This window comes from Bombus huntii, chromosome 7, assembly GCF_024542735.1.
Source record: "Bombus huntii isolate Logan2020A chromosome 7, iyBomHunt1.1, whole genome shotgun sequence".
Taxonomy (NCBI): Eukaryota; Metazoa; Arthropoda; class Insecta; order Hymenoptera; family Apidae; genus Bombus; species Bombus huntii.
In genome coordinates this window covers 8740969-8764123 of record NC_066244.1, presented here as the reverse complement: position 1 = coordinate 8764123, position 23155 = coordinate 8740969, and the positions used below count along the sequence as shown (strand labels likewise).

At 32.6% G+C, this 23155-nt stretch overlaps 4 protein-coding genes and 1 long non-coding RNA gene across 12 annotated transcripts; 3 read left to right on the top strand and 2 right to left on the bottom strand.

Annotated features, from left to right (window-relative positions):
* Positions 1 to 76: 76 nt before the first annotated feature.
* Positions 77 to 3587, top strand: LOC126867608 (protein zwilch homolog). 2 transcript variants are annotated; one of them, XM_050622293.1, is made up of 12 exons: positions 77 to 396; positions 469 to 520; positions 583 to 718; positions 799 to 1033; positions 1103 to 1264; positions 1330 to 1503; positions 1587 to 1791; positions 1869 to 1948; positions 2054 to 2292; positions 2724 to 2948; positions 3095 to 3207; positions 3283 to 3587. In XM_050622293.1, exons 1-12 carry the CDS (start codon positions 268 to 270, stop codon positions 3351 to 3353), a joined length of 1821 nt encoding a protein of 606 aa, XP_050478250.1. In that variant the 5' UTR covers positions 77 to 267; the 3' UTR covers positions 3354 to 3587. The 2 variants fall into 2 exon arrangements, with proteins under 2 accessions (XP_050478250.1, XP_050478249.1); XM_050622292.1 differs by having other exon boundaries at positions 3095 to 3587.
* On the bottom strand, positions 3392 to 7885 carry LOC126867606 (centaurin-gamma-1A). Of its 2 annotated transcripts, XM_050622290.1 has the most exons (13): positions 7284 to 7885; positions 6917 to 7149; positions 6628 to 6769; positions 6384 to 6515; positions 6027 to 6184; positions 5815 to 5960; positions 5545 to 5743; positions 5370 to 5472; positions 5060 to 5287; positions 4863 to 4980; positions 4451 to 4663; positions 4226 to 4370; positions 3392 to 4138 (listed from the first exon to the last, which is right to left on the bottom strand). In XM_050622290.1, exons 1-13 carry the CDS (start codon positions 7447 to 7449, stop codon positions 3962 to 3964), a joined length of 2160 nt encoding a protein of 719 aa, XP_050478247.1. In that variant the 5' UTR covers positions 7450 to 7885; the 3' UTR covers positions 3392 to 3961. The 2 variants fall into 2 exon arrangements, with proteins under 2 accessions (XP_050478247.1, XP_050478248.1); XM_050622291.1 differs by lacking the exon at positions 7284 to 7885 and having other exon boundaries at positions 6628 to 6785; positions 6917 to 7078.
* A 74-nt stretch (positions 7886 to 7959) lies between these two features.
* Positions 7960 to 13552, top strand: LOC126867605 (intraflagellar transport protein 88 homolog). Of its 2 annotated transcripts, XM_050622288.1 has the most exons (16): positions 7960 to 8103; positions 8301 to 8481; positions 8563 to 8613; positions 8682 to 8857; positions 8939 to 9134; positions 9211 to 9428; positions 9529 to 9760; positions 10039 to 10196; positions 10271 to 10457; positions 10529 to 10715; positions 10779 to 10926; positions 10996 to 11107; positions 11181 to 11541; positions 11611 to 11805; positions 12168 to 12282; positions 12941 to 13552. In XM_050622288.1, exons 2-16 carry the CDS (start codon positions 8347 to 8349, stop codon positions 12993 to 12995), a joined length of 2526 nt encoding a protein of 841 aa, XP_050478245.1. In that variant the 5' UTR covers positions 7960 to 8103; positions 8301 to 8346; the 3' UTR covers positions 12996 to 13552. The 2 variants fall into 2 exon arrangements, with proteins under 2 accessions (XP_050478245.1, XP_050478246.1); XM_050622289.1 differs by lacking the exon at positions 7960 to 8103 and having other exon boundaries at positions 8142 to 8481; positions 12168 to 13552.
* Positions 8627 to 12170, bottom strand: LOC126867625 (uncharacterized). Its single transcript, XR_007690360.1, has 3 exons — positions 11964 to 12170; positions 11601 to 11760; positions 8627 to 8832 (listed from the first exon to the last, which is right to left on the bottom strand). It is a non-coding gene; the product is annotated as an uncharacterized LOC126867625 (long non-coding RNA).
* On the top strand, positions 13387 to 22976 carry LOC126867611 (hexokinase-2-like). 5 transcript variants are annotated; one of them, XM_050622298.1, is made up of 10 exons: positions 13387 to 13552; positions 17404 to 17507; positions 19718 to 19871; positions 20097 to 20315; positions 20681 to 21000; positions 21079 to 21191; positions 21278 to 21436; positions 21520 to 21659; positions 21732 to 21865; positions 21940 to 22976. In XM_050622298.1, exons 2-10 carry the CDS (start codon positions 17424 to 17426, stop codon positions 22027 to 22029), a joined length of 1413 nt encoding a protein of 470 aa, XP_050478255.1. In that variant the 5' UTR covers positions 13387 to 13552; positions 17404 to 17423; the 3' UTR covers positions 22030 to 22976. The 5 variants fall into 5 exon arrangements, with proteins under 5 accessions (XP_050478255.1, XP_050478259.1, XP_050478257.1 ...); XM_050622300.1 differs by lacking the exon at positions 13387 to 13552 and adding an exon at positions 15730 to 16217; XM_050622299.1 differs by lacking the exon at positions 13387 to 13552 and adding an exon at positions 16265 to 17208.
* The last annotated feature ends 179 nt before the right edge of the window (positions 22977 to 23155 follow it).

The following is a 23155-nucleotide window of genomic DNA, read 5'->3' as shown; positions in this document are numbered from 1 at the left end:
CTGAATAATAATTATATTTATAATAGATAGACATCACATATTTAAAATTATTCGAATATCAAGTTTTACAAATTGAAATTTGGGATTTTTGGTATCCAATGTACAATAACACATAGAAATATAGCTTAAATGATATTAAATCATGATGTCTTCTTGGACACAATATTTCAAACGTTTAAAATTGCAATTCAAATATTTTTGCAACGATTTTATAAAATAAAGTTGAATAAACTGTAGTTTAAGTCTGAATTACAAATAATTATCACAATGTTTGAACTTGAATTATTGCGAAAAAAGTTAGATCCTCTTGTAAAAGTAGATAAAATTTGTTTGTCATATGTAAATCGTATTTTTCCCGAGTTCAAAGATATGCCGTATTTTATTCTGTATAAAGAAGTATGTTGCATAATTGTTACCATTTTAGAAAAAGGATTATTTTAGTAAATATATTCTCTGTTATTTTATCAGGCTTCTGAATCTATTAATAATCATTCAGAATGTACCGATATTGATGAAACACGTAAGTTTTTTATACAATAAAATTTTTTTATTCGTGTTATAGAAGCTACTTGATTATTTTAGAATTTGACCTTACTGGATCGCCTTTGAAGTATTCATTTGGAGGAGAAGACGATTTTGAGGATAGCACAATTTTGATAAAGCAAAATTGGTATAAAGAGGAAGAAAAATACCTACCACTAAGTAGAACAGAAGCATGGTAAACTTATAAGAATTGCATAAAAGATATTTCTTGTGGTAAATATAATAAGTAACAGTAAAAGCATGATTTTATTTTAGTATTGCATTGAATATATGCATTGAATTTATAAATGATTCTTTTCCACCAATATTTGCACTTTGCGATGGTAAGGATCATAAGAAAAGCAGGTTGTTAGGTGCAACAATCGAAGGAGAATGGTTTACCACCATAGAAGCTTGTTTTGATGGTATTGAAACTTTTGAAACTGTTAAAAACTCTTCTTCTAAAATGTTTCAGAATCATTTGGAGCTATCAGATGCATCTAAACAAGATGTTAGTATTATCGTCCTTTTTAATAATCTACACATAGTATTTATAGCATAATTTTATTCATGTATGTAGATTGCTGTCTCTGCATTCAGTACTTTTGATTTATTTGGAACAAAAGAGGAAATGATTGACAAACATAATAATATAAAAAGTAATTTCGAAGGGAGTCTAAGTGTAGAAATACATACTTGCAGTTTATCATGTACACCTACAAGAACATCCAAAAATAATTTGGTAACATTAATTAATTATAATGAATTGAACATATTTCTTCTTTAATTAGTTCATGTTTTATTTAGATTGTTCAAGTTACTACAAATTCAAATAATACTCCTTTAAAAGAATTATGGAAACAATTATTATTGTTAAATCAATATTTGTGTATGATAGAAGGTCATACAAAGGATATAGATTCTCATTATAATTCAATTCCCTTGGAATTTCCACATAATTTTATAAATCCATATGAAGAGGTATCCAAAAATTGTTGTATCTGAGATATTTATGTACCATTTCAAAGATTTAATAATGTCATTTTGATGATTATTTAAAATAGGAGCATGATAATATATTGAGCAATTTAAATCTTTTGTTAAATGGAGATTACAGTTTTAGACATTCTAGTGATATTGAGAAATACAAAATTAATTTTTCAAATGAAGAAAATTTAGAAAATGATACAAAAATTCATCAATATATTCAGAGTCTTCCATTTAGACACAATTTGGATTTTACAGACTTTTTATGGGAACTATTAATAAGTGAGTATATGTTATCTTTGTAGTAATGTAAAAGTAAATTTGTACCTGTGTATTTAAAATAATATTAATGCTTACAGAGAATTCAAGTTACTTTGAAATGATAAAATGCATTCATATAGTGCTTGATAAAATTCTAGTGAATGATTGTTTGCCACAGGTAATATTAATATTTAAAAAGAAAATTAATTTTATTTTTGGATTAAATATGATCAAGAAAGGTGTTTGTAATTATGAAATTGATATATATATATATATATATTAGGTTAATTATACAAATTCAACAAGGTTTGCGAAGATTATTACCAATCCACATCAGGAGAAAGTAATTTCACATTTATTATCAGGTAGTTTACCATTAGAATATGTTATAGACATGGGCTTTGAAAAGCTGTGCAGAGATTATATAAGCATTTTAGCAAATGCAAGATTTGGTGAATTGCATGATATTCAACAAAAATTAAAAAAGATATCTTGTAATGAGTTTACAATTGATACCTATAGGTATGTATAATGAAATTATTTATATTGCATTACATTATATATATTACAATATGTTTTCTCAGGAACCGTAGCAGATATTGACGAATACTTTTTTTTTAAATTACACGAGGACTGATTATTTGAGGAGCAATAGATTTTTCTGATACAACTGCTAAGGTTGCTAGGGAGATAAGGAGAACTCCCTTTATTTTTTAAAAGTGGCATGCCATATTAATATTTGTCCATTTACATACCTCTTATGAAACTAAATAGCATTTACTTGAAGGATTTTGCATTATTCTGCGTAATTAAAGAGTTATGACAGAAAAAATCCTCCTGTACCATTGAAATCAAAAAAAGGAGTTAGTCAATATCTGTTAAGGTTTCCGAGAAAACAGCTTGAACACTTTATGTAGTCGACCAACACAAATATGTGTTGTATGTGTTTTTAGAAAAAGATTATTATATTTGGTACAAATTCATATATGCTTGGAATTTATATTACTAATACAAGATAATTTAGAATGTTCAAATGATGATTTAAGAATTTTATTTGGTTGTGTATTCAAACAGTATGTCAGTGAAAAATCGCCAATACAAAGTTGTGATTTACATCAAAACAAAATTTATACTTTAAAAACTCCCCTTCCCATCTCAGCAGTGCATCATTTACATGAGTAAGTTTAGTAATAATTTAGTAAATTATATCGTTTTCATATAACGAATTTAATATATATTTATATTAATATAATAATACACATTACAAATTTAAATTTATATAAATATAAATTTCATATAAATATATATTATATGCTGCTTCCAGAATTCCGAGTGTAAGAAGAATTTCACTTTCATCTCAGTCTAAATTGAGAAAACTAAAGACAATTAAATACTGTAGTCAGTTACCGATTTTTCCAACAAGTATATATCCATTAGGTAAAATTCTTATAAATAATATAATATTTAAGATAATACTTACATGCATGAAATTGTTCCTAACATTTTTTTTAGACGATTCAAGTACAATAGGTGAAGGATATTATGTGCTCAAAACAATGTTTTCATCTAATAAAATTAAATAAAATAATGATTTCAACATACTTTGACAAAATAAAACAAGCAAGATTCAGAACTTTATTTGGTCAGGTATTAAAAGTAATCCGATTATATTGCGAGGTAATTATATGTTTAATTTATAATTAATAAAATAAAAGTTATAAAAGCATTTTCCAAATACATTAAATGTATTCAGTGTATAAATATAACTAGATTTATGAGTGTTTGTACTCTCAGTCATTGATAATGTACACTCCAATTTACTATTAGACAATACTTTCACTGACCTAAACCTTGTTAAATATATATATATTTATATATATAGTATGAATTATACTTTTAATTCAAACTACTCTTCAATGTACAAATATATATGCAAAGTATGTTATATTCGTTAAAATATCTGGTCAAATTTTTTATGAACTTTATAGCCATCATTAAAAAGATATATACTGTTACATACAATGTAAGTCCTCTATATTATAGAAATAGACCGTTTTATGCTTTGAATCCATTTAACATACTTTGGTTGTCTTTATGAGTATCAGTACTATTAATGATAAAAATTATATCAACTCTAAGCCATTAATTAAAGCATGACCTTCCATGCAATAAGTACATAACATAAACAATTTTAATACTGAGAAGTTTCTACATCATCTACTCCAGAAATACTAGCTTGTTCAAGTACTTCAAGAAGCTTCTGCATTTCCATAGAATCCGATGAATTGTCAAGCGTTCTTTCGAGTGCTCGTACATATGACATACACGTACGCCCTTCATGGTCTAAGTTTTGTGGATTTGCTTTATGCTGTAATTATTCAATAATATACAAGTACTTATATGATTTTTATAACATATGTATATATACTTTAATCGGTCAAGAGTAAATACACACCCATATTAGAAGTTGTGCCATAGCTAAATTTCCTGTAGCACAAGCCAAATGCAAAGGCGTTCTTAAATCTTCCATACTGACAGGCATATTGATATCTTCATAACTACATCTGGCTAAGCATAATGTAAATGCTCTCATATCACCCCTACATTACATTTAATACAACAAATCATCCAACAATAATTTATAACAATACAACTCATCTGAAAGTCTAAAAATATTTACCGGCAAACCGAATCAATAAGCAGTTTCCCTAAAGAAATGTTCGGATTAATCGGTGGTAAAAAGAGTTTGTCTTCATATTTCCATCTGATCCATTGTTCCTTCTCTTCTCTAGGAGAATCTGAATTTGGTTTCTGTTTCCCATTTAGACAATATTCCCAAACATTATTTGCTATATCATTACCAAGGGCTAACATTACACTTAACTGACCTGCGCTAAAATTAATGTCAAGGCTATTTTATGCTGTATATACATGCGTAGCTCACATGCAATACTAATAATATACACTTATATAATTATATGTTCAAGAACAAATCATTTATTAATAAAATTATTATTTTGCTAAAATTATTATATTCATTATTACATAGATCGAAAAATTGAAACGATAAAATAAGTAGCTATCGCACTTACGACCAATCATCCAAGTCTAAGGATCTAACTTTTGATATGTGTGAACCTAAATTTCTGTGTATTCCTGAGCATTCAATGCACATTAATACACCTAAGTTTAAACTAGCCCAGTCCGGATCTAAAATACGATTATAAATTGAATATAAGGAATAAAATCAAAAAGACTTCTCTAATAAATTTAGAAGTGAACTACTTACTAGGTACACCACAATCTACACAAGCATCATTTCCTGATACTTTGTTCTTTATACAATGCATTTTGAAAGCATCAGTTTCGTTTTTTTTATCACCATCGCTATTTTGTAAACTCGATAATATCTGTTGTTCTATAGCAGAAATCCAACTATCTCTGTCTTCAGAATTATTTGCTTCAAAATGCCATGTCTTATTTTCTAGTGAAATGATAGAAAATTCAAAACTATCTTCTGTAAATTAAGATACACATAAAATGAAATCAATTTGTTTACAATATAAAATGTAGGAGCATTCAAATAAATATTTAAGCACCTTGAGCATTGGATGATTTAGAACCTTTAGGCGTTTTTCCAGGCACTTTTACAGTCACATATTGTAATAATATTTCTTTACCATTAGTATCATTCATATAATCCTGGAAACATATGTAAATCTCTTAAACATAATGCACAATGTTTATAAAAATATTAAATTACGATACAATTACATGTAAGCTGGAATGATAAGTTAAACGACCATCTTCCAATAATGTAACATATTTCTTTTTCCATTCTTTTAAAGATTTACTACTGCGTTTAAATAAGTATCCTTGTTTAACAGGTATTTCCCTACCAACGCCCATCTCACCCATGTTATATTTTTCCTTTTTTGATGGAGTAAATATATTAGACTTTCTTCTAAATTTCCTATATCATAAAACTTGAGTAAAAAAAATGTTTTCTGTAATTAAAAAAATTATATATTACAAAAATTAAACCTGATAGTGGTTGGTGTTAATATTGAGGATCTAAAATCTCCATGTTGATTCTGTGCATTATGAAAATTGTCACCCATTATTCCAGAATCATTTTGGGTAGAACTATGATGAAATGATCTACTAGAATCTTCATCTTTATCAGATACCTGGACAAATATAAATTGTTACACAAATTTTTTAATTCAATACATTGAAAGAAGAGAATAACTCACGTTTAATTTTGACGAATTTGTTGCTTCCATTTCTTTGGTCAGAAGTTGTGTATTTTTGGCAATCATTGGAACAGAATACTTTGTTTCATTGTCTATTGCTTGTTGTCCATTACATCGATAATGTTTTGCAGATATATGTTGTATAATTTTTTGACACACTGTAATATTCAGAATACTCTCAAAATATTTATCAAAGTCACTACAGTATAATAGTAATGATGTAAGAAAGAATACAATAAAAATGAATGATATTTATACATGCTGTGAATTTAGTACAAACAAACTATTACATTATAAACTATTCTGTAATGAAACTAAATTTGCATGCAACATTGGGAATTGTTCTAAACTATTTACCATCTTGAAATACCCTTTCAACATTCAAACCATAAATAGCACATGTTTCATAATAAGGACACCTCAAGTCACATGCCAATTTTCGTGGTCTAACATCCTTTATAACCCGGGGATTAGAATCATTAATTGAATCTAAATAATGTAATAAACATGATTTAATACAAAATACATTAGTGTACATTGTAATGTGTAAGAAATTCATGTAACAAGAAATATTTTTGTAATTATTAAATGTAAGTATTACCTTGAACTCCTACTAGTATTTTTGGTACTTCTGACATATTTCGAAATGAACACATTCTATTATAAAAACTGCAAACTATTGAGAAACTTTCCTCACTCTCTAAACTAAATACAAGTAATAAAGCATCTATCCAAGCAGAAAACTGAAATAAGTGATGCCTGTGTTAAATGTTATTAAGTAAAGAATATTATCACAATAATATGCATAATATGTTTTTTAACATATGTATACATAAATACACATATGTACATCTATATGATAATTATATATATAATATATTGTTGTATACTTGTGACTCTGGTACACCACCCTCATCTCTAATTAGCAAGAGATAACTCTGATCATTGATAAAGACTTCCTTTTTAAAGCGACCACCTTCTGGAGATTCTTCATGCATAAATGAACCAGTTAAATATCTATGAACTAAAGCAGATTTCCCTGAGTCAGATGAACCAATAATTCCTAAATGTAATTCTGGAACATCTCTAGCCAATGTCCACTCATGACTATTGACAAATGAATCTATTAACAAAAGATATTAATTCATAGTAATTAAAAAAAATAATAACTTGCTTATTGTTATATAAAAAATATATTTATAAATATTAAAATAAAAAATATATATATATTACTTTTTTTCACAATAAGTATCATACCTTCAATTGCAACAACATGTTCGCGGATTTGTTTTGCAATGTGTGTATCAGATATCAGATCTATTAAATCATAAATAGCGTAAATTGATGGATGAACACTTTCGAAACGTTGTATTTCTTGTCTAATTGCAAGGGAATGATCGTGCGCACTTTGCTCAGTTGTCATTTTCTTAAAATTTCTTAAAATTACTTTTCGAAATCACATTACTGATACAGCCTCGAACTGTATTGTATTCGAGTCAACGATTAAAATATTTCCACATGATTTCAAGAATTGAAACTTATCTGTTATCATGTAACACATGTCAAATTTGACTATTTATCAACATTATTGGATGAACAAAACAGGTTATTTGGCACTCTGCATAAAGCAACCCCACCTTTTTGGGAAACAAATACAGAACGTACTGTCAAATTGCCAAGATAAAGTTATTAGATTTAATACTTGTAAATCAACTATATTGCAAGACTTGGCTTCTTTTATAAAAAATGTTATACGCTGTTAAAATATTCTTTTTACGTAAAGCTTATATGAAACTTCATTACGTTCATGGTTTTATAGATCTGTCGTCCAAAAAGTGTATGAAGGCCTACATTGCCAACCAATAAATGTTAGGTACCGTTGCAGAATGCAATTGAATGTAATTACAGTGCAGTCTATTTTTATTTACAAGAAAAACCGTACAACCTGATATCTATCAATGATCATTGTTATTAAAAGTCATGTTTACTCAATTAATTACAATAAAACTATAATCTATAATAATATAAGAGCAACCTAAATCTATTGACATTTCCAACATAGATGTAACTAGATAAGGTTTGTTTGTACTGCAGCGCATGAATCAGGCATGAATCAATTATAGCGTCTCTTATGACACTTATTGTTCCTTTTTCAAAGTACTTTTTATAAAGAAAAAATGATAAAAATGATCAAAATATTAATTGTATTGTGAGAATTAATAAATCTATTCAACTATTTTGCCTAAAATACACTTTCATAAATTTGCTTTGTAGAAGAGTAAAATACGATTAAAAAATATAATTTACAAAAATATTCACAATGTCTAATGTACAAATTGATGATGATATTTATGATGGATATAATGATTATCCATCAATATATAGTATCAAAGATATTGAACAAGATGAATTAATTCAAGAGACACTGCATACAAGTTATGCAAAAAGACCAATTGTAAGTGATAATGAATACATGTACAATAAAACAGAATAGTTGGACTGAATAATAAAATATTTTGACTTTTTAATTATGCAGTTTACACCAAAAGTACCAGGAAGTGCTATGCGTTTGGGTACTTCAACTGGGGTAAATGAATATATTATCTTGTATTGTATTTCATAATATTGTTTTAATATGCAATTTAATATTTGTAGTTTCACAGAAGTGGTACTGGTATACCAGTGCGTCCTAATACTAGTGGACTAAGGCCAATGACTGCAGTCAGAGGAGCTGGTTATACTAGTAGTAATCGTCAACCATTTGATCCATTGAATATGAATAGTTCTACCAGAGGGCCTGCACCACCTTTAGAAAGTGGAAAGGAAGACACGTAAGATCATAGTGATTGATAATAAAATAAAATTAAATTGTATTAAGTTTTTGAAGAGCAGTATTTTAATACTTTATAAAGGCCTGAAGAAAAAATAAAAGTGGCTGAAAGAAAAATTATGGAACTAATAGAAAGTTCAGTACAAGCATCATATGAAAACAATACAAGAGTTGCTTTAGAGAGAGCCAAAGAAGCTTCTTCGAGGGAAAGAGCTCTTATTAGACTACAAGAACAAGCTGGGCTTAGTGACAATCATAATGTAGATTTAACATTTGCTGTAAGAATTAAATTTTGTCTTTGAAATATGTTTTACCAAAAATATTGAAGACTGTTAATGTTTTATCATTTTTCAGGTCATTTTTAATTTGGCAACTCAATATACTAACAATAATATGTTTACTGAAGCTATAGCAACTTACCAAGCTATAACAAGAAATAGGATGTTCAGCAATAGTGCCAGATTAAAAGTGAATATGGGAAATATATATGTCAAAATGGGACAATTGTCTCAAGCAATTAAAATGTACAGAATGGCATTTGATCAAGCTCCAGCAGCTCATAAAGATTTAAGGTAATGAGATGATTGAGAGTTATTATAAGAACTTGTTGGGCTATTAATATTAAATTTTTATGTCTGCCATTTTTATATTAACTTACTAAATAATTCGCAGAATAAAAATAATGCATAACATTGGAATGTTATTTGTACAAATGGGTCGTTTGGAAGAAGCAGCTAATAGTTTTGAATGGGTCATGAAAGAAAGAGCTGAATTTAAAGCAGGCTTGCATGCTGTTTTATGCCATTTTGCATTATCTCATAGGGATAAAATGAAAAGGTCATTTTTAGAGTTATTAGAGGTTCAACTTAACATAGATCAGGAGGACAGATATAATATAAGTACAGTGAGTTGGGCACGTTTATAAATATCACTATGCAAAGTGTTTTTCTGAGCATTGCCCACACTCAATAGCTATATAAGTATTTAGTCTTGTGCTTTAAATCATATTGGGAAACACATTTTTGAAAAATGATTATGATTTTATGCACTAATGTTTTTATGTAGCAATTTTAAGTTTATTGATAATATTGTACCCACTAAGCACAATGTAAATACATTGCTAGTTCCCAATAAAATATTTGTTCTAGTTCTATTTTAAAATTTTTGCATTTTATTTTGTAGGATGATGCTGCTTTTAACATATTGAATGAAATTTTAAAAAATGATGATTTGTCTAAGTTAGAGAAAGAGTTAAAATTGGAAGCAGAGAAAACTATTCTTTGTGCTGCAAAACTCATTGCACCTGTAATTGAAGATACACTCACAGCTGGTTTTGCTTGGTAAGATTAAAATACTACTTAAATTAAACACTGCTAAATTTTTTGTGTATTAATTACAATTAAATTTTTTATAGGTGTGTGGATACTATAAAGTCTTCAACTTATGGACCATTAGCTGCCGATTTGGAAATAAGTAAAGCTATGGTATTTTTACATAATCGAGAAACGCAATTGGCTATTGATACCTTAAAAATGTTTGAAAATCGTGAAAGTAAAGCTAATAGTTCCGCTGCGACAATGCTTTCATTTATTTACTTTCTTGTAAGAAATGATATTTGTTTTCGTTGATTATGAATAAAATATCGATAAAATAATTTTTATATCACTTTCAGCAAGGAGATTACGAACAAGCGGAAAGATGCGGAGAAATTGCTCGAAATGCGGACAGTTACAATGCAGCAGCTTATGTTAATTTATCAGCTTGTGCAATCAGAAAGGGTGAATTAAATATTGCTAGAGAACTTCTCTTATGCTCATTAGATACGGATGCTAGTCACGTGCAAGCTCTTTATAATTTAGGTAATTATTACTACTAACGTGGAAGTATAAATATCAAATATTTTATGAAATCTCATTTAATAGGGTTAGTATATAAAAAGCAAAATATGTACGAAGAAGCATTGGAATGTTTTTGGAAAGTTCGTAACATTGTTAGACATGATCCACAAACAATATATCAAATTGGTCAATTATATCAACTTATGAACGATACAGACCAAGCAACAGAATGGTATTATGATTTTATATGCATCTTGAAATTGATTTTAATTTGAGTAATTAATATTTGAATTTATATTAGGTACAATCAATTACTTGGTATAATACCATGTGATCCTGGAGTTTTGCAAAAAGTGGGTGAAATGTATGATACTGGTGGAGATAAACAACAAGCCTATCAATTTTATAGCGATGTAAACTTTTTTACTGTACACATATTTTATTTCATTCTACTATATTTTATTATTAAAGTTTATATCTGTCCAGTCTTATAGATTTTTTCCCGCCAATTTTGAGGTAATCGATTGGCTTGGATCATATTTCGTATCGATGCAACTTGCCGAGAAAGCGCTAGTTTATTTTAAGAAAGCAGTAGAACTTGCTCCTGATGAGCCAAGATGGCGATTACTTGTCGCTGCATGTTTAAGACGAATTGGTCAATTTCACAAAGCTGTTTTGGAGTATCAAGATATTCATAATAAGTTTCCTGAGAATATTGAATGCTTGAAATTTTTGGTTCGTTTATGTAGTGATCTCGGCTTAAAAGAAGCACAATTATATGCAACAGAATTAAAACGCGCCGAGAAAGCGAAAGAATTGAAGGATAGACAAGGATCAGCAAGACCAGGTACAGGTAGTGTATATCTTTGACTGTATGAAACATGGTATTATTACTATATTTAATACCTATATATAGGCTCAAGAAGGAGTAATAGTGGGACATCATCACGAACTGGTTCTGGAATGAGCGTATTATCAGACCACAGGTCAAGTCCCACATTTAATAGAAGAGAAAATCAAGGTTTAAGTAGCGCTGGTATCACGCGACCTAATCGAGTTTCTGCAACTGAAAATATTACGGACGTGGCAAACGATGTCACTGATCAAACAGGTACGCACTCTTTTACGTTGAAATCGTTACAAAAAAATAATAAATTTTATGATCGGTATAATTTGCAAAATAGTAGATATACGAATGCTTAGTACAGTTATCAAAATGTCGGGAATACGTAGCATTATTTGAAATGAACATTAATAAGGATGATTTACCGATGATAGTTGGACTACGCTAATGGATTGAATAGATGATAGATGAGTCTAGCTATTTTGAACAGCCTATTTTTGATCCTTGTATACAGTAATGAATCCCAAACTTGTACGGCATCCTATTGTTTATTATCGACCATTTAAACAATTTAAAAGGAAATACTACACAAAGAGGTGTTACAAGTGCATGTAAAGTATTTTCTGTAGGTACTCCTTATGTTGATCCCATTGGCCCGTTACCTGTTCGTCCTATGACGTCTGCCGGAAAAAGAGATGATGATTTTGGTGATGAAGAACTCGGGGATGATCTGTTACCGGAATAGTATGAATTTGTTATATTTATCATTTTTATATTTTATCTTATTATTTTTATAAACGTAATGCTAGTTAAAAGTACAAAGCAAAGTATCTCACGTGTTTTAATTTTATGGTAACGAATAAATGAAAATAGACATAAGTTTATATATCTTTTTCACTTGAGTTAATCTCGTTTGGTATCAGCCATTAAGCTTACATGAAAAACCTCACGTGCGCGTTTATCTACTTCATCAATGTCGTAAAGTTTAACTTCAGAAATGGAGTTATTACCGTTCCTTTGCACGTTCTCATCAGGTTTTCAAAGTCAAGTCTGAATATACTGGAGTCTTAATATCGTGGTTTTATTAATTATCATTTCGAAGTGCAAGTTGCTTGTCTATAGAATGGTACTGCACATTACGAAACCACGAGGGTCGAGCAATTGTAACGATCTAAATTTAAACACACTGACCACTTTAATCAAACTCCATTCAGCCTATGTAGCTTAGGAGACGGATGTTATTTCATTGTAGCTATGTTCAAACTCCATTCAACCGACATAATGCGAACCTGTAAGGGCATTGGGAACGTGCTGTTCTAAACTTCTATACCTTTATCACATTTACGTTAAATAAATTCCTATTGTTATGTATAGTAGTTATATATATATATATTTTACGTAGTCTCGATTCCTCTCATCTTTTACCGAGTTCATCACGAGACTATCGAAGGAATTGAGAATCGATGGATCTACCGAAAAGTTTGTGGGGAAAAGGCGAGAGGTATCAGTTGCGCGACGCTGGAGAAATCTTTACGTTTATGCGCGTGTTACATGGTTTTGTATCGCGAGTACAATATCACGTGGTCTCAATGCGTGCGATATCCTAGAACGCGTGTGTGTATCCGCATTCACGCGATACATCAGAGAGACTGTCACGAGTTAAGACTGTCTGTGCACGAAAAGAGACAAGCGTAGGACAGATGTAGTGGTCGCGTGTATGAAACGCGTAAGCGCGTGTATGGGCACGAAGGCGCGCGCACGCAATACGCGCCGATATGGTTTTAAAGTTCGAGCAGTGGGGAAAGCGACGATCTGGAGGCTCGACTAGTTGCTACTCTGAGGCGGAGTACATTTCACGGTATCCCACCCACGTGCTTGTACGTGTGAGTGAGCTCTGTCACGTCTCGAGAAGCTTACAGTCACTGACCGGTAACTGGAGCCAGCGAAGGATAGAAAAGGATCAAGAAGCTGGAGCAATCGCGCGAGTCGACAGTCATACGTAGAAAGTATTAGGGTGAGTTTGTATTTCGTTTTCTTAGAACGGAGCGCACGCGCTAGTCAACACCATCAGGCTCGTTGATCCTTGACAACAGGAGTATGTTTGATTTGTTCAAACGGCGTCAATGTCATCGTAATATCATGTATTGCTTCCGAGTCCTAGATTAACGCAGTCTTATTATTTCTCTAACCGGTTTCAAACGTTGATGTCGTTGTCGCGGCATGAGAAATTCAATGTGAAGGCATCTATTTCTAGTGTTTACTTTGTTGACTAGACCACGTGGGTCCTTGAAATGTTACACTGCAGGTGTTGTCATCGTACTTTAACGTATTCCTATGATTTTACTCGAGTACAGTTTTAACTTTACGCTCGTCGAACTGTTCAAATGTTTCAAATGAATTCAAACGTTATCATCGTCACATCTCGTACATATTCACGCTGCATTTTTTTTGCACTTTATTAGACTTTGTCATTGACGATTCATGTATTATGTTGCGGGTATTACCGTTTGTCAAACATCGACTATTTCTGATAAATATCTTATCTTCTGGTCCGATCGTTATCGATGAAACTAATTTTGTAAAATACAATGTGTCGAGAGACATACGAGCTTATCGCATGATTTTTAATACCCTTTGAAATTAAAGTCATGTACTCTATCTTCGCCGTGATATTCTGAATGTATTATATATATCTAAATAGTCGTCACTGTCACATTCTCCTTGGCGCATAAACGCGACCAATCAACACGAAATATTGACAGCTATTTAAGCAACACGTGTTTATGAACGTGTTTCGGACTTAGTGATTTCACCAATAGCTAAAATGCATCTAAAAATAACGCGTCGATGGCGTAAACCATAAGATATTATCACGAATTTGTCGTCTAATTGGAAAATTTTAATACATTAATTATTTCATCTATTACTTGTGTATTACTACGATACGGTATCGCTACAATAGATAACGACTTTTTCTTCTTTAGTAGCAGACAAACAATTTCGAGGTTTAGATTCGTCGCCCGATACTTTGCTTAAGTTTTTGGAAAAAGAAAGAGAACAAGAAATCCAATATTTCGAAACGTAAAACGAGCCGCTGCATTATCAAGGGAATTCTATTCGATTAAGATTTATTCGAGACCTTGGTGATAATGGTCCCGTAATTCACGGAAGCTCTATAATTCAAGCGGTAAAGATCATACATAATAACTGGGCATGCTCTTAACGAAAGGGCAGTCTGTTATCGTGAATGTAAAGTGCGTTTCGTCAAAAGCTGCTCATGAGTTCAATTTTACAACAAGTTGATTGAATAAACACTGCGCTCAACGTACGTTTTGCACGCTGTTCGTACGTCGAACTCTCGTGTCATTCTATTTACGTCATATTCGTTAATCTGATAAATCGAACGTGGTAACGATAAATTAACGATAAATTAACGATAAACGAAAAAAAAAGGTACAGTGGAGATCTTTAATCGCGATAGGTGAAGAACTGCTTGACGGAGTTCGTATTTCTCAATGGGACTATCATTCGCAGAAGAAGGTGCTGTGACGATTGACATGGTCCCTGTGACGAGTGTGCGTATTGCACTATGGATTAGAATCATCACTTCAAGTCAAGTGGCTAAATTATCCTGGTTGATGCTTTGCACCTTCCAATTGATTTTAATGGAGCTTCGTTCAGAAGCGACTTTGCTGTCTCGAAGAACGTTCTGGTGACATTTCACGATTTCTTCTCCCATTGGTAATCGACCGTGAAAAATCTATCGTGAATTGACCAACTTAAATGATCATCGATCAAATTAACCGACTCATCAGACAGAGATCGTTGCTGTTCGAAGCTAAGAACACAGTAATCGAGCTTGCTTCTATACGGTTACAGCGCGGATTCTAACGTTTAGGTACAATTTACGACGAGTACATAGCAATTCTATCGTTCGTACTTTATAAGTACGTTTTTTCTTGCGTCTCTTTTCTTTTTACTTGTGGACTGTTGATTCGGAAGTTAGTCAGCGTCTTTTCTTTCATTTCATTCTTTTGCGTTCAATTTCTTCTTATCTGCCCATAAATAATTGCAAATTAATTAACATTAACAAAGGAAATATCAGGGAGAAGTCGTGGAGGGGAAGTAACTAAGAAACGGGTAAAGAGATAATAAAAGAAATATGTATGTCATTGACATGGGAGGAACACGACATGTAGCTCGAACAATCTTGCTCACCGAACAGGTTCTTCAACTTTTATGCCCTTAATATCGACGTCAAAACTGGAATTTATCTTCTTTTTTAATGCACCGAACGCTTTATTTCTCGAGAGATGAATATTCTCCATTTCATTTCAGTATTTAAACAACCCGATAACGGAGCAGATAATATTTTAAAATTCAATTAAGTTTTTAAGTTTGCTGAACTACTCGATCGATTCAAATGGTCAGTTTATGCATAAGACTGCATGCACTTGTAATATGTAAGTTCGCGCAAGCGCGACGCGTGTATTCTGATTCTCGCATACGCGTGTGTTTATTGTGTACCGACGACATGCATCTACAGAGACATCTAACACACAAGAAGTTCGGATAAAGAATCGCGTCCGTAAATTGCGACGAGTGATTCTGTACGTTGTACTTCTTTCGCATCGAATTTGAAGAATGTCGCAACCTCGACAGGATGTGATTAGTGAACGGTGAATTTCTTTTCCTTGATGGATCTCCTTTAAATTTTGTGATCAGTATTATCACTTGTTTGCCACTGTTGCAATATATTTACGAGTTCACATGATTGACTCCTCATTATCATTAAGGTTTTCTATTTGGTCGATAAGACTGTCTGTATGAGCAATATATTTTAACCAATGTATCATGGCTATCGCGAAATTGTCAGAAGGAATGTTCGTACGAGTTACATTAAGCAACCGTATATTTTCTTTTTATCAATTAGTGACGAGATAATGTTACGACGATTGATGACCTGTAGAGCAAAGAGTGCCTGTCTGGTAATGATATCGGTCAAGCAATTATGTCTTCCTATAAGTTTTAGATAAAATGGTCTTTTCCTTCTCATTGTGGTCGATGTAGTTGCAGGTGCACCATATATGATTGTTTGTTAAATTCTCTTCAGGCTTGCCAAATAGATGAATCGCCGTTTTCACATCCAAAAAACTTATGCCGTGCTTCATTTATTTGGCTTGTAGAATTATCATTATATCCGGTATTAATTAATTTAAGCAATGTAATCGAACGGTGTAGAATTAATCGTTATTTTGCGTCATAGTTAATAGCGGATTAGTGCAAAGGAAATGCTAAACGTAACGTCTGATTGCTGTTTCTTGAGAACGCGATGTTATAATTCACGTGACTCGATTACGGTGTTATCAAATGTTATAAAACATCATGGACTTTCAACTTTTCGTTTAACAGCAACTCTCTCGTGTTATCATCTAGCCGAAAGTCAAGGAAAAGAGTGGAAGTAGGGAAAATAAATAAGCGTAATAGTAAACGAAGTGATCTCTTTAACTCGACATCAGAAAGTCTCTCGTGCTCGTGAAGAACCACGCGACAATTCGTTTCGTCGCGCACACCTACCTTGTCAGCCGTCACGGAAAATTCATTCACGTTGTAGCATCGCCTCTCTCATTCAAGAAGCTTCTATCTAAAGATAACGTTTGTGACAGTCAGGTGAGCGCGGGATATGTGCTTTTTACTTTTATTTTTTTTCTAATCGCTCTATTGTCACTGATCTCCTAAAGTTTGTTGTACATTAGACCAAAGATTGTACCAGAACTCTTATTATGCGTTGTTCGTTCTTTTCGTGTTTCACTAGTCAAGTTCCGTAAATATTCTATATTGGCTGATGAATTTCTTATTTTCCAGATAAATAAAAGCTTGCAAACATGGTCGTCCCTACGGAACATGCTCTTAACGAGGCGATACAAGTAGCGCCGTTGGTACTTTCGGACGATGTAAAGAGACATAAAGTGAGTAGATATAATGCGTTTGCATTTTACGCTCCACGTTGTTATTTAGAAGATTTTTTGTCTGTCTTGAACTTTTATCTTTTGGACTTACACGAATCAGAGGAAACTCGTAGTTCTGTCGTAATCGAGCGGGTGCGAACGCTCGATAAGGATGTCATTGAAAGAAACAAGACGAAGTTATGAAAATCATGGATTCAAACATCCATCATACTTACTGCTTACGAATGTTATTTGATCGCGCCCTGCTATTTCAAGAATTTGTCGAGCGATACGTCATCGGATCGCTAAAAAACATCCGTGCTCCGACGTTGTATCTATGTATTTATATGTTTTTTTCCCAGCTAGTCTATACGCTTCTTGCATAATTGATCGATATCTGACCGATCAATGTCAACTAGATTGAATCATTTCCGATGTAAGAAATGGCGAACACCGAGTCCTTAACCTTACGACATTCTCGTTAAGAGTTTACTGGCACCGATCGATCCTGCACACATACTTTCACTTTTGTTCCCGTCGATCTCTGTAGCAATGGCCACTAAGAGCAATTTATTCCGTCTGGTATATGCACTTTTCTTGAACGTGTATGATTACTTACGTAACCGTTTGTCGTTTATATAGAAACCGTTTAATTCGTGACAATATGCGTGCTGTGTCTTAACGAGAATTCAAGGGAATTTTTCTTCTGCGAAGCAAATATCTTGTAGCTCGGTAATCAAGGAATTCAGCGCAAAATGTGCAATTACCGATATACGACGTGATTAATATTTTTCTATAAGATACTACAATTAAGATGGTTTAAACTGAATTCGACCAGTTATCATTCGTTTAGCCTCAAAACAGTCGTAAGTCATTTACTTATCATGAGTCGGGGCATAGGGTTATCATAGGGAATTTTTACTACAAAGAGTTCAAGATTTTCAAATAAGTTATCGACGAAGATACGTTGCTTCATGCTATGATAAAACGGATAGAACGAGAATAATTAATAGTTCTATTGATCCGCTGTAACAATCGGTTGGAAATCAAAAAATAACAAAGCTTTCATGTTTCCTTTAATTGAATAGAATTTCGTAACAATCGACAATGCAAACGTTCGTGTGGGCTCGTACGATAAGTGTTTTCATAGAGAATGTTACGCAACTGGAAACAAGTTACCCACACGCTCTTTTTGTATTTGATTAAAGTAGACCCAGCAATGTCATGGTTAATTTCTGTTTATTCTTATTTCTCCATGACTTGAGTTTCTTCCTTGATCTTTTTCGAATCGATATAAAGCGGATAAGCGTCACGAGAACAAGACATGGTAATAATTTCATCTACCGCTATCACTGTATATCGCGTTGACAATTCAATCCATGAAACAAGCAATAAATTTCTTTCCACTTAAACTGTCATGTCGCTTAATACCTTTTGTCTCGTGCATTACCGGAGATTGTTTACGTACGAATATAGAACAGTACGCGGATATATTTTCTTTCCTAGCGACGAGCTCGTAATTTCCACAACAAGACGGCATTGACAATTGATCAAGACATTTTCTTGTCTTTCACTCGTCGGTTTATTATCGATTTTCAGAATTTCTACGTTCTTGGTACTTGGTAGTGATGTTTGCGTGAATGCAACCGGTTTGCCTTTGAGGAAGTGAAATATTAGTATTATCCTGGTTATGAGAAGTTTGCTTTCGATATTCTACTTGCATACGTATGTTGAACTCCGAAATAGAAAATAATCGAGATGAGGTATTAAAAATTTGTAGATTTGATCCGTGTACAATGTACAGGCGAAAATACCCAACGGAGATATACAATGTACAAATAGCGTTCATTTGTTGCGATAGCACTACATTTCTTACATAAACTCGAACGTAAAGACTATTTTATCGCATGTGTTAAGTATCCTATTGTTCGATTAGAACTTCCGTCAAGTAGCAAATGCTCTATTGTCGCAAAATTTAACCACTTTATCATCGCGATTTGCCATCTGATTAGTATGAACGTAAATTCTACCTCTGGCGTGTCTATTAGAATCCCATTATAGATCACGTAACAGAGAGCAAGGTAAATACGAAAATTCCTCATAATCTTTATCAAAGGATTATTAAGATTTATAACTCGCGGAAAATTTCCCGACGATATTGTCCCGATCAAACAATTTCAATTACTATCACACGGATCATATAACGATGGCTTAAAGGATTTTATTTATAGATCGAAACACGACTGGCACAGCTACGGTTTTCGGCTGCCACTGTAAGGAAGATCCAGGATGTTTTTGTGTCGGAAATGAATAAAGGAATTCATCAGCAGCCGTCGTCACTGCAGATGGAGAATACCTATGTCCCGGAACTACTCGATGGCACAGGTTCCTATAATTCAAATCTTTGATAAGATTTTTCCCCAATTTGATAAGTATTATTTTCCGCTATGTGATCGGCAGGAATTTTATGCGATTATACAATAGTTATTACGATATCTGGTGTATATATGTTGTAATCTAATAATACGAGCGGAACAATTGTAGCTTCTAACTTTGTTAGTTTTGTCTAGTTAATCACAATGTTGAAAGATCAATGCAAAATATTTTCAGAGGAGGGCTTGTATTTGGCGCTGGATCTTGGAGGCACGAATTTCCGAGTGCTTCTTTTAGAATTGCTTCATGGTACACCTATACGCGAAGAAGTGAAGAAATATCACATTAGCTCTGATTTGAGAGTAGGCTCGGGGATTCGTCTGTTTGATTACCTAGCAGAATGCGTCAGTGATTTCGTCATTTCACAGGGTCTTCAGGATGTAGAGCTTCCTCTTGGTAAATTGGAATCAATATACATCACGTTTGAGACATCGGGAGAATCACGTGTGAGGTTTTTAATTGCTCTGTCTGTGGTCCGTAGTTTCTCAGAAATAACTTTTTGTAATTCCAGGATAATTGCAATTGTTTCGAGTTCGAGCAAAAATTCTATCTGAGAGTGTCAATCTTGAATGTTTTCAAGCACTTCTTGCTATCAGCTCTTAAGTATTGTGTCTTACATTGATTTTACGAATCTAAGTGGATGATACTTGTTGTCGATTAGATTATCCTGATCTCATACGTGATCAATAATTCTCCAAACGGGATGATTAATATACAACATGAATATATGCATCGAGTATACATTTGAGTATACATTTCAGGATTTACGTTCTCCTTCCCGATAATTCAACATTCGTTGGATATTGGAGTACTGGTGACTTGGACTAAAACCTTCAATTGTCCCGACGTTGTTAACGAAGATGCCGTGAAATTGCTTCACGAAGCTTTGGATCGTCGAGGAGACACTAAAGTGAAAGTCGTGGCGATTCTGAACGACACTACAGGAACATTGGTGCAAGGATCAACGTTGGATCATAATACTGCAATTGGACTTATACTAGGCACCGGTAGCAATGCCTGTTATCTTGAACGAGCTGACAGAGTCGAACATTGGGAAACTGAGAGACACGGAGAACGCGAAGTACTTTTTTTAAATATTTTGTTTCGATATAGGGCAAACATTTGTCCTTGAATATTAAGTTGCTCATGGTTATTGCAGGTTATTATCGACATTGAATGGGGTGCATTTGGAGATAATGGTGTGCTGGACTTCATTAAAACAGATTACGATCGTGAAAATGATGCGAATTCGCTTATTGTAAATTCATTTACGTGAGTATCAATTCCCTTGAAAAATGTGGAACATAAAAGCTCTACTTCTGGTAAATTTACTACACTACGATTTTTTAAATTATCAGATTCGAGAAGTATATTAGTGGAAAATACTTAGGCGAGATTGTGCGGGTAGTGCTCGCAAAGTTGACCAAAGAAGGTCTTCTATTTATAGGGGATCACACGCCCGGATCCCTTTTAGTCCCAGGCAATCTCACAAGCGATTTAGTATCTGATATCGAACAGTATGTTGTTTTCAATTAAAAAACATTATAGCATATCTTTATTCTATAAATTTCCAATACTATACGTAAATATTAAAATGTAGAGATTCTGTGGACGGCGATGATTGCAGTACGAGGAACATTTTAATGAAGTTTGGTATCGATCCGGACGAAGAGGACGTGAAAATAGTACAATACGTTTGCGAAGTGGTATCTAATCGTGCAGCTCTTCTCGTTTCGATATGTAAGTTGAAGTATGTAATAGAACTAGTAGTACTAAATAATATTACTTTGTTAACCAAATTTATTTCTTTAGGTCTAGCAGTCTTGTTAAAACGAATCGATAAGAAGAGCGTCACAATTGCTGTAGATGGATCTCTTTACAAACATCATCCTAGACTAGAGACATGGATAAAACGATACATTCCACTGTTAGCTCCTGAACATAAAGTATGCTTTCATATAATATTTTTTATTGTTTTATTTTGGTCCACGAAATTAATTGATTAATCGTGTATATATAGTTCGAGATGATCCATGCCGAGGACGGAAGCGGAAAGGGTGCTGCATTGATTGCTGCAATCGCACAAAGACTTCAGAAAAGATTAGATTAGTACTAGCTAAAAGTTTCAAGTTCGCTGGCGTATAAGTTTTTTGTTAGTGGCGTAAGTAATTTGCATCGGATCTCTAGTTAAACAAATTGTTCAGAGTATAGAATAATTTTAACAATCATGTACAGTCACATTCCCTATGTTAATATTGTCACCATTCACGTTTCTGATCTTCCACGTTCAAAGGTCTTATATATATTTTTGTTATACCTTTGAAGCGATAGTATATACAAATTATTGTACTGTTGTAATAGAAAGCATTCTGTTGTTACTCACTTTGTATCACAGAGTGATATTCGGAGGAAGAAGTTAGATTTATGCATTGTATATTTTTATCAGAAAAACATTTAGAAGGCACGTTACTCATAAAAGGAATGTAACGCCGTTTTATCACGCGTCATCGAATGTTTGTGTACTTCGCTTAGAATTTACATTTTACAGCGTTTATGGGAACTACATATCTTCCTGAATACTTATGTTTAAATACTTTATTTTTCTTACATTGTTCAAAATATTCGTGACGTTATTTGTTATTTGTTATTAATTGGGTTTCGTTTTATCATTGTTACGTAAGGTTAGTTCGATCTTACTTGTTGAAGATTTTTCTCGCAATTTAAAAAATGAAAATACGTGGTATGTGTGAGGTGTAATTGTGTACCGTGAAGAAAATGGTACACTCACGATTGATATTGCGAATATTTCTTGAGTATTGTGAGCAGTTTGTACTCCCATCTTAAGAATATGAGACAATTGTGATATGAACCACTGAACAAAGGTATTGGAACAAAGTGATAGGAGAGTTAAGTACAAAATAAGAAAAAAATCGCGTAAACATTCTAGAACACAAATGTTTGTATAAAATGTTATATCTTGTAAATGATTGCGGGAACGTCCGGTTTTTTGTACTAGCGGAACGAGATTGTTATAATAAATCCATAAATGAAAATCGAGCAATTGTACAGTTACTCTACCTCATTATAATTCTTCAGTTTTAAAAAGATATGGAACTTTGTACCTTTGAACCCTTGAACGTCAGGTATAAGTTTTAGAACAGTACTGGAAGTCAGTGCTGTGCTATATTGTAGCAGTTAACGATCAACGATTACAATTATTGATGACTACAATTATA